This window comes from Cryptomeria japonica, chromosome 3 (assembly GCF_030272615.1).
Source record: "Cryptomeria japonica chromosome 3, Sugi_1.0, whole genome shotgun sequence".
NCBI lineage: Eukaryota > Viridiplantae > Streptophyta > Pinopsida > Cupressales > Cupressaceae > Cryptomeria > Cryptomeria japonica.
In genome coordinates this window covers 243,069,033-243,080,215 of record NC_081407.1, presented here as the reverse complement: position 1 = coordinate 243,080,215, position 11,183 = coordinate 243,069,033, and the positions used below count along the sequence as shown (strand labels likewise).

The 11,183-nt window shown below is 32.2% G+C and overlaps 1 protein-coding gene across 1 annotated transcript; it reads right to left on the bottom strand.

Moving 5' to 3' along the window:
* Window positions 1-1,464: 1,464 nt before the first annotated feature.
* On the bottom strand, window positions 1,465-2,397 carry LOC131074420 (F-box/kelch-repeat protein At5g60570-like). Its single transcript, XM_058011048.1, has 2 exons — window positions 2,227-2,397; window positions 1,465-2,127 (listed from the first exon to the last, which is right to left on the bottom strand). Exons 1-2 carry the CDS (start codon window positions 2,395-2,397, stop codon window positions 1,465-1,467), a joined length of 834 nt encoding a protein of 277 aa, XP_057867031.1.
* Between the last annotated feature and the right edge of the window lie 8,786 nt (window positions 2,398-11,183).

Sequence of the window (11,183 nt, the reverse complement as noted above, 5' to 3'; positions counted from 1 at the left end):
GAGATAATATTCCCATACTACTTTAGAGTTATTCTTTCGTACTACTTTAGAGTTATTCTTTCATAATATTGTCTTTGATGATGTTGTGGATGAAAAAAGTACTCGTCTTCTCAACCAATCTAATTAAAATCTCTAACCTTGAGAACACCCCAAAACTCTCCATCGGTCTCTGCTCTGATCCAATCTCCATGGTCTGCTCCATGTTCTGCTCTAAGTCACCATTTTTTAATGATCTAAAATAACTTGAGCCCATGAATACCATGTATATAGTTGGACCCTCAACTCTCTCACTACAAGCCCTTATTTTTATTTGTTGAAGATATTTTATTATTCAAATAATATCTTGATAAAAATATCAGGAAACTATTTAAATTTTATTTTATTTAAATAATATATTTTGACATAAATTATTTAGATAATTTTTTTTTATGATTGTAAAATATTACATTAGAGATTATTTTACATGTTTTTCAATAGGAATGACACAAATTATATACAATTTAGTATATATATTATTAATAAGATAAAATATTGTGAATGAGTTTGGATTCATTGGAAAAATAAGGTTCTATTATTGATTAGATAGGGTAAATTAATATGGACACCAACTCTATATTCAACCCAAAATCAATGTTCAACTTGTCAATGAACATGACACTCAAGATTGCTACAATGACAATTTTGTTGTTGCAATATTTTTTAAATAAATTAATTATATATTCAATAATAATTTTAGCTTAATGGTAACCTTGATCTTAACACTAACCCTAACCCTAATTTTGGACAATCATAAATTTAACAAAGAAGACATATCCACGATGAAAGATCAAATCTATTCACTCTAAAAAAGTTACAATGTACAATGAGGGATGGTAGGGGGATTTCAACTATTGATTTATATTTACTATGTCAAATTATAGATTATTATTACTTTTTCTTTGATTTGTACCTATATATTAGTTAACATATATATATCTTACTATTAGCATAGCAATTGCACCTTATTTTGATACAAATATTAATAACATTACATAAAAACATGTAAAAAAATAAATTAGATTGAATATGGGGACCATTCATAACTAGAAGAATAGGCCAGACTGAGGAATGCCAAGTCCTAACCCAAGTAAGCCCATGAGAACAACAAACACGGTACAAAAATATAAAAAACAAACAAAGGAAGAAAACGTGATATTTGGTGTAGACCACCGATTGTTTTAGCATTTTTTTTTGTAATTTAGAAATCCTTTTGACTTATGTAATATTCTAATGCTTCCTTTGCCGGCTATTTAGTACCTGTTGAAGCAGAGTCTCCATGGTATGGCATACCTTTCCGAGCTTAAACCTGAATTTCCATGGACTATGTTTGGCATCAAACTACTTTAAACATTTAAGACAGTTTTCCAGAAAATTTAAAACAAAATCATGCACGGCAGAAATGTTATATTACAATTTTACAGTGTATTAAATTTCTACGGTGATAATAGATTCGACAATAGTTTCCTCTAACGATGCATTGACAGAAATCCAATTATCAATAGTTTCCTCTAGAGGTGGGTTGACAGAAACCCACCTCTCAGAGGGAGTTGCTTCAAATTTATGCATATAGAATTTGGGACACCAAAAAAGAGTCGTCTCATGTCCGCACATGAAAATTCGACCACTCCACTCTGTGGCCTGAACATACTCAAGTATTTTAGGGAGGGTTTCCAATTGTATCCACACATTTTTCTCCCAGTCATATTGCTCTATTTTATTGTCTATAACCGCTATTAGCCGTCCAAACATAACATGGACGCACTGTGGAATTGGAGAAGACAAATTAAGTATTGTCCATACTCTTGTGTTGGGATCAAATCTTTGAGTTCTATTGTTAGAACTAATGACATAAAACATTCCTTCATAAAATACACCTCCAGAATCGGTCATTTTATAGTGCATGTCAGGAAGAAAGTCCCACTCGTCTTCATCTACTTTGTATACTGCTGCTTTATGACTAAAATTGGCTCGACTAAAACTGGCCGAACTACAATTGACATAACCTCCTGCAATGTAAATCAATCCTTCAGGCGAGGCACAACATGCAAAATCATGTATGTTTTGAGCAATTGGAATTTGAGCACCTTGCTTCCATGTATTCGACAATAAATCATATATCAAAATCGTTCAAGTATAAATCCGATTAAATTGCAAGCCCAGCAAAACAAGCTTTTGTTTAACACATACAATGTAAGAATATAAATTTGAGACTTGAAAACCAGGGGGAATACGAGTGTGCATTATAATTGATTGATCAACTGGATCGTATATAGATATCGCAGCATCCCGGAGCAAGCATATATATTTCTTAGCTAGCCCAAACTTAATTCTATCTTGGTAAAACTCGGAACATTCCATCATTTCTTTAGCAGGTTCCAACAACTCCTTAATCTTTGGTTGAGATTCATATGAAATTCTTAATAAGATGTCTCGAAATATTTGTTCAGGGAGTTGCTACAGAAAATCCATTATCAAGTCTTTGTGTTTAAATAAGATATGAAGTTCTACTCTTTCACACCAAATCTGTGAAATCTAAAATCTACGTTGAAGGTCATAAAGATGATAGATGTAAGTGTAAGAAAAAAAAATGTTTTATTAATTGTGTTTAAATAAGATATGAAGTTCTACTCTTTAAAGATGATAGATTTAAGTCTTTGGCAATGAGCGGGAAAGGAGGAGCGGGGCGAGCTAGGGTTTTGGCGCCTGAGGATGAGGATGGTGATGGAGGGAGCCTCTTCTCTTTGGCCCAGTCTGGTTCCTCTGGACTCTACGCAGGCTTTGGTCAGGGAAATGTGTGGTTTGATAGTGCTAAAGAGGGCAGTGTGTTTACCCCACGTACTGTGCTTCCCAATGTCTGTTGTTCATTGCTCTCTGGAGATGAACCTTGTTGGGTGCCTTCGATCTCGTGCAATGGTGTTTTGACTGTGATGTCATGTGTCTGGTCGGGCTTTGGGTCCCTCTCAGGGACAGGTGGAGCTTTTTTGCCCACCCCTTTTGCCTGGTCTTATCTTTTTGTTGGTGCAGGTTTGCCGGTCTTATCTTTTTGTTGGTGCAGGTTTGCCCTTGGTGCCGTGCAATAGGTTGCAGACCATTCTGTGTGGCTTTCTCGGACCCATGTGGGAGGTTTCCCTATCCCTTGTTGTTTATGTGGATCTCAAGAAGCAGGGCTCTGTGTGGTCTTGCAAGAGTATGGTTGTTTTGTAGGGGCTTGCTCATTCCCCTTGTTCTCTTGGCTCTACCTTGGCTAGAGTTTGCTCTCTATTGAGGATGGAGAGGATCTATTTGGATGTGAATGGTTTGTCCAGGCCCTCTACCGTTTCTTGTGAGGAAGTCTCTGTGTTTCCGAGGGATCTTCCTCTCAATCTTGAGAATCACTTGGTCAACTTTTTCCTTGTTCTCGTTTGCCCTACTTCTGTGGTGGAGGAACTTTTACTTTGCTAGTCATTGACTATTTTATGGGGGTTTTTGATTTGTCTAAAGTGGCCCTTTCTCCCATAGACACGGAGATCTGGTGGTTGGGAGCGGTTAGGTTTGAGGTTGATGTTCTGCCTTCTTTTTATTCCTATTGAGGTGGACCTCTTCCCTATTGAGGTGGGGAGATGGTGGGAGAACGTCTTTTGGGTTAGGATGTTGCTCGAGTTGCTGGTTGAAGCCACCTACCATTTCTTTAATGGTCAGGGCTCGGTTTTTTTTAACCATGCTTTTCATTTTCTTTTGGGGTTTGAGGGAGCCTTCAAAACCATCCATGTGTATGTCATGAAGGTTAGGGGAGCCTCAAAACCCACATGCGTGCTTTCAGATTTCTCTTTTGCATCTTGATTGTGGGAGTGTTGTTGGTTCCACAAGCTTGCTAGATGATAGCAATTTTAAAGGCCCCAGCCTAGCCAATGTTGCTTTTTGGTTAAGGCTTAGTCATACTGTTGGTGAGTAGATGACTATGTTACTGGTTATGGGAGCCTGGGAAAACCCTTGTTTTCTAGTTTTGGGAGCCAATCTAAAACCGTCAATGAACGTTAGGGGAACCTTTCAAAAGGACACCTTATGTCATGTGGTTTTGAGTCCCTTCAAAACCTATGGGGTTTTAGGTCCCTTCAAAACCTATTTACAAATTTTGGTCCCCCCAAAACCTATTTACTCTTAATAAAAAATAATTGTAGATTTTAATTTGTCATTTAAAGAAATTAGTATATTTATATTTTTCATTTAAATAAACTAGCATATGTATTATTAAAAATCTTTGATAGATAATATTTTCCAAAATAAAGTTGAAATAGAGAAAGTAATTTTATTTTCCTTTTTACCTTAAAATCAAGATAAAGATCATGTGTAAAATAAACTAGTGTGTATATATATATATATATATATAAGGTAAGAGGTGAGATATAGAGACTTTCATTTTTCTATTATTCACTTAACTTTGTTATGAAAAAATTAAAACCCGATATCTCTCCCCTTGTCTTACCTTATATATATTATAATATATATACTAGTTTATTAATATTAAATTTGATATATATATATATATATATAATCAATTTGGTTAATATTAAAGTTGATATATATATATATATATATATATATATATATATATAATCAATTTGGTTTTTTCATTAATATTAAAGTTGATTAATATTTAATTCACATTAAATGAGTTAAAACATATAATAACTTTAATATGATTTAAATTCTACTCAACTTGCTCAAGTTGCTTTTTGGTTAAGGCTTAGTCATATTGTTGGTAAGCTGATGACTATGTTACTTTGTTGGTTTTGGGAGCCAATCTAAAACCGTTAATGAAGGTTAGGGGAGCCTTTCATTCTGGTCCCCCAACATCTATTTACCCTTAATAAGAAACAATTGTAGATTTTAATTTGTCATTTAAAGAAATTAGTATATTTATATTTTTCATTTAAATAAACTAGTATATGCATTATTAAAAATCTTTGATAGATAATATTTTCCAAAATAAAGTTGAAATAGAGAAAGTAATTTTATTTTTCTTTTTTCCTAAAAATCAAGATAAAGATCATGTGTATAAAAGATTTTCTAAAAATAAAATAAACTTATATATATATATATATATATATATATATATATATATATATATATATAAAAGGTAATAGGAGAGATATATTATAATATATATACTATTAATATTAAAGTTGATATATATATATAATCAATTTGATTTTTTCATTAATATTAAAGTTGATTAATATTTAAATCATATTAAATGAGTTAAAACGTATAATAACTTTAATATGATTTAAATATTAATCAACATGCTCGAGTTGCTGGTTGAAGCCACCTACCATTTATTTCATGGTCAGGGCTAGGTTTTTTTTAACCATGCTTTTCAGTATCTTTTGGGGTTTGAGGGAGCCTTCAAAACCCTCCTTGTGTATGTCATGAAGGTTAGGGGAGTCTTTCAAAACCCCCATGCATGCTTTCAGATTTCACTCTTGTATCTTGATTGTCAGAGTGTTGTTGGTTCCACAGGCTTGTTGGATGCTACCAATTTTAAAGGGCCCATGCTGGCCAATGTACTATGTTACTAGTTATGGGTGTAAAGATTAGAAAGAGAAGAGAAAACAATAATAGAAATAGAAAAGCAATAAGAAGAGACAACACATGATTTATCGTGGTTCGGCAAATATGCCTACATCCACACTCAAAGTAGGGAATAACTTCTATTAATCAACTCAAATATATGGGCTGCACAGAACCATTATATAATCATATTTAGATATGAAATGAATAGTTGGGAGAACGCGAAGGGTCATGTGACCGTTGGACTTCACATTCCCAACAATCTCCCTCGTGAAGGCCAACTGGCATAGCCATGCATCAGCATCCCTACCTCCATTTTTGAAATTCACATTAAAACCAGCCTGCTAGATTTTAGCTTCACAAACTCTTGTTCACATACGCTTCGAATCAGCCTTTTCCAAATGAAAGCAGAGTTAAAAACTCTATCAAGCACAAACTCACCCATTATGCCAAAAACTGAAACACCACTTTGTCCCAGTTTAAAATACATTTCTTCATCACCATCACCTAAACTTCCCTGTAATAGAATATCTACCGATACACAATTACTGGATTCTAATATCCAAACATAAAACTCAGACCTCACAAGGAACAAAACAATGGCATTATTTTCATCATCAAACAACTCCATCAGATTGTTATCACGAGTTCGTGTTCTCTCACCCTCAAGTTGTTCATTATCAATATTGGCATTATCATCCACATCCATCCAATTAGGTTGGTGAATGTCAATGCATTCTAGTCGAGATAAAACATCTCCTCCTCCATTAGAATAAGCATTAACAGATTCAATAAAATTTTCATTCACTCCATGTGACGCCTAAAATCGCTTGGAGTGATGCCCATTGTCCTCTGCTCCTGTCAATGGTTGCTTTCGCTTCAAACCAAAAAACTGACTTTTATCATTTACTATGTCATCTAAATCCATAGGCTCATAGGCTTCTATGAAATTATCTGCACAAAGGTTGTCATCATTATGGGACTGCCTCTTTATTTTCGCCAAGGCCATGCCATCCGAAGAGCTCTTCGAAGCCAAAATTTCTCCCAGGACTCCTTGCCTTGCTACCTCACTCGAATCTGCACCCTCCTCATCCTGGGAGTCAACAGCAGATTCAGCTTGCATTTCCAATGGCATACACTCTTCCTCCCACAATCTCTTGAGTTCATCCTCTTCAACAACAACCACTTTTTCAACATCTTTCAGCTTAGAAATTCCAACGTCTATACAGGGACTATCATGGTGTTCAACCTTCACCACACGAATGCCAACAACTTCCTGGCCATTAACAGTCTGGCCAATAAGTGCCAAGGCTGGCTCAAGGGGAGAGCAAATAAGAAACCCAACATCCTTTTCTTTCACTGGATTATCCTCTTCAACTAAGTTCCCCTCTTTCTTCCAGCCATCCCACCAATGTACACGGCACTTGAAACATAGTTTTACATGGAATGTAAAACTACCATAGAAGTTATAAATTTTACCTACTCCTTCTTCCTCCATCTCTGCTCAAGCCAACATGGCTCTGATACCAATTGTAAAGATTAGAAAGAGCAGAGAAAATAATAATAGAAACATAAAAGCAATAAGAAGAGACAACACACAATTTATCATGGTTCGGCAAATATGCCTACATCCACACTCAAAGCAGGGAATAACTTCTATTAATCAACTCAAATACATGGGCTGCACATAGCCATTATATAATCATATTCAGATATGAAATGAACAATTGGTAGAACGCGAAGGGTCATGTGACCATTGGACTTCACATTCCCAACAATGGGAGCCTGGAAAACCCTTATTTACTGGTTATGGGAGCCTGGGAAAACCCTTGTTTGCTGGTTTTGGGAGCCAATCTAAAACCGTCAATGAAGGTTAGGGGAGCCTTTCAAAAGGACACCTTGTGTCATGTGGTTTTAGGTCCCTTCAAAACCTATGGGGTTTAGGTCCCCTCAAAACTTAAAATAAAGTTGAAATAGAGAAAGTAATTTTATTTTCCTCTCTCTCTCTCTCTCTCTCTCTCTCTCTCTCTCTCTCTCTCTCTCTCTCTCTCTCTCTCTCTATCTATCTATCTATCTATCTATCTATCTATCTATCTATCTATCTATATATATATATATATCTGGTATCTCTGGCTTCGCTTACCTTTTATATATATAGATATAATTAAATATATAAGATAAAATGAGAGACATTGAGACTTTCATTTTTCTATTATTCACTTAACTTTGTTGTGAAAAAATTAAAGCTCTGATATCTCGCTTTGCTTACCTTATATATATTATAATATATATATATATATATATATACTAGTTTATTAATATTAAAGTTGATATATATATATATAATCAATTTGATTTTGTTATTAATATTAGAGTAGATTAATATTTAAATCATACTAATGATTTAAAATGTATAATAACTTTAATTAATTTATTGAATAGTTTACATAAAGTTTGTATTTAATTTATTTAAAATATTTTATAATATTATCAAAAAAACATGCATATTAATATGTTTAATAATTTAAAATTAATAGTAAACTTGATTAATATTTAGTTAATATTAAATAAGTTTATTTCATTTATAAATTTTGATAATTTTATTAAATTTAATAATTTTAAAACTTGAATCAAAGCATGAATAGGATAAAAACATAATATCAAGGGTATATTCATGCTTGGCCTGAAGAGGTTTTCTCCAGATAGACATGAATGTGGAAATTCCTACGGCCTCTTGTCTATTAAAAAAAATGAAATTTAAAACTTATAATGTTATCAATATTAGCTTGATTAAAATTAATTTAATTAGTAATTTCATATTATTAATAAATTTAAATAGTTTATTAAAGTAATTATCATAAATCTAATAATTTTAATAAATGTTATAGCTGACATCTAAAAATGTCTATTGATCATGTACTAATTATTCCTCTAATTGATTAAATAATTCTTTAATTATTTAATTAAGTTAATTAATCTTATTCTTCTAATTTCATATTTCCTCATAATCTTACTAATTATTCTATTTTCTATTCTACCATCACTTAATCATTTTAATCACTTTCTAAATATTAATTAAATATTTATTATTTAATTAATTATGATTTAATCCTTTAAGTTAAATAATCTATATTATTTAATTAAATTCAATTCCTAAATAATTAAATAGTTTCTTTAAATTATTTAATTAGCTAATTAATTATGATTAATTCCCTAGTTTAAATAATATTTATTATTTAAATAAAGTAATTCTCGATTTCTATCTACAATCAATTAATCATTAACCCTTTTCTAAATATTAATTAAATATCTATTATTTAATTAATTGTTATTTTATCCTTTAAATTAAATAATCTTTATTATTTAATTAAAGTCCATTTCTAGCATAATTAAATAGTTTCAATGAATTATTTAATTAACTAATTAATTCTTCTAATTCTTCTATTTCTTCTAATTTCTTTCAAATTCAAATACATGTGCATGATTTCAAAAACCAAATTGAAAATCAAAGTCAAGTTCTAAATATATTCAAGTACTAAATTGAATTAAAATAAATTCAATTATTTGAATAAATCTTATGCAAAGATTAAATTGAAAATATAAATATAAATGCAAGCACATGCAAAATGAATTAATTAAATGAATTAATTAATTAAATCATTTATCTCTTCAACTCCTATTTCCATCTTCCAATCAGCGTTTTCTAAATTAAGCTTTCTTTGTCATCCTCTTTATTTCCTGCAATCATTATTTTTCTTCCTTCAGTCAGCTTTTTCTCAATTAGTTGACTCAATTAATCTATTCAATCTATTAAGTTTCACTCCTACAATCAGCAGTTAACTATCAATCAACATGTGAGCTCACCTGAGTTCCACCTCTTGATCAATCTGTTCCACCTTTCAATCAATCTTCTCCAAAAATCTATAAATTGAGCATCCAATCTCGTTCTCTTCAATCTTGGACAATTTATTCTGAATCATGAACTTCGAATCTTTGTGTCACTTGCAGGTTACCAATGCAATATCTGAAAGCCATCATACCATAGAGAAGAGAAGAGCAATGGAAGTGATATGCAATCTTGGAAAAGGGAGTTTCATTGAATTATTTTAATTCCTATTTGACATTGCATTATTTCATTGTCTTGTTTGTTTGATTCTTTGATTAGATAGGGATTCATGATGTCCCTTTGATTCTTAATTGATACATTGTCATTAAGATGAGTTTTACATGCATCACATTTTTGTTAACCTGACGTGAGCTAACAACAATTTTATCTTTTGTGTGTTCTGTGTGATTTTTTTGCAGATCATACGGATTTTTTTTATGTTTTTTGCAAGTTGCATGAATTTTGAGAATAGATTATTCGTCATGCAATCGAGCTTACATCATCATGCAATCGCATAGATAGCATTATGCATTCAGCCCTTCGGCATCACGCGTTCATTCTGACAGGGTCACGCAATCGCCTTGTCTAGATCATGCAATCGCCCTTTCTGGATCATGCATTCGTAGGAAGCATTGCTATCTAATTTTTTTCTTCCATCTGTTATTTCTTCTATCTAATTCTATCTGAAATTGGGTTAATCTGGAATCAAATTGCTTCTATTTCATGATTTGATTATAACAGTTTATGGCAAGAAAAGTACAATTCAGGATTCAGGTGCAAGAAGGACAAAACAAGAAAGAAGAGAAGTCAAATGCAATCAAAAGGTTCTCCAAGCAGAAAAATTGACACAGGATTCAAAAGAGAAACTAGCCTTAGATATATATAATAGCTTAGTTCTTTCTTATCAAGTTAAATATGATCTAATCAATATTGAATGGATAATGAGATATTGGGCTAGGGCTTCACAATTGGTTTTGGAGGTTCCTGATCAGGTTTAGTTTTCTTTTAATTTTTTTAGTTTTTAACTTTTGTTGTTTTCTGCCTATCTATCATGCAATCAACATGTTAGTGCTATGTAATCAATTAGATATCATCATGCATTAGCTTTGTCAAAATTATGCATTTATTTTGTGAGGTTCACGCATTTGGTTTGTAAGTATCATGTAATCGAACAGGTATTGTTACGCATTCACTTCTGTCAATATTTGAGTTTCCATTTTCTATTAGTTTGATTTTAATACTAATCTTCTATTTACAGCTTGTGGCAGATTTGCACAGAGGATTAGATTAGTATTTTTTTGCATGCATCACCTCACACTTAATTTTTTTTGGTACTTAAAATCAACAACAGTTAAAATGGACATGCATGGATAATCTCACACTTCGTTGTTGGTGCTTAAAATGAACATGGGCTAAAATTGACATGCATGTATCTCACACTTGGTTTTTTGGTGCTTAAAATCAACAAACGATTAAAATTGACATCTATGCCTTCATATTTTAATTTGGTGTTTAAAATAGACATGCAAATGCATATCTAACACCTAAATTTGGGCTATAAAATGAAAGTGAATTAGGCTGCTTTAGATTAAATAATTTTTCTTTTTCTTAAGGTAAAGAATTTTTATTATGTTTGGGGTGGACCTATTGTTGCACTATCTAACTTTCCACCCGCATTCGGGGTCTTGGGAGAAAGAAAGAAGGTGAC

What these genes read in the sequence shown, in the direction of transcription:
- LOC131074420 (XM_058011048.1), bottom strand. Translation starts at nt 2,397, where the DNA reads ATGGAATGTTCCGAGTTTTACCAAGATAGAATTAAGTTTGGGCTAGCT. An exon ending in CAAATTTATATTCTTACATT is followed by an intron (nt 2,128 to 2,226) that starts GTATGTGTTAAA and finishes AATACATGGAAG; the next exon opens with CAAGGTGCTCAAATTCCAAT.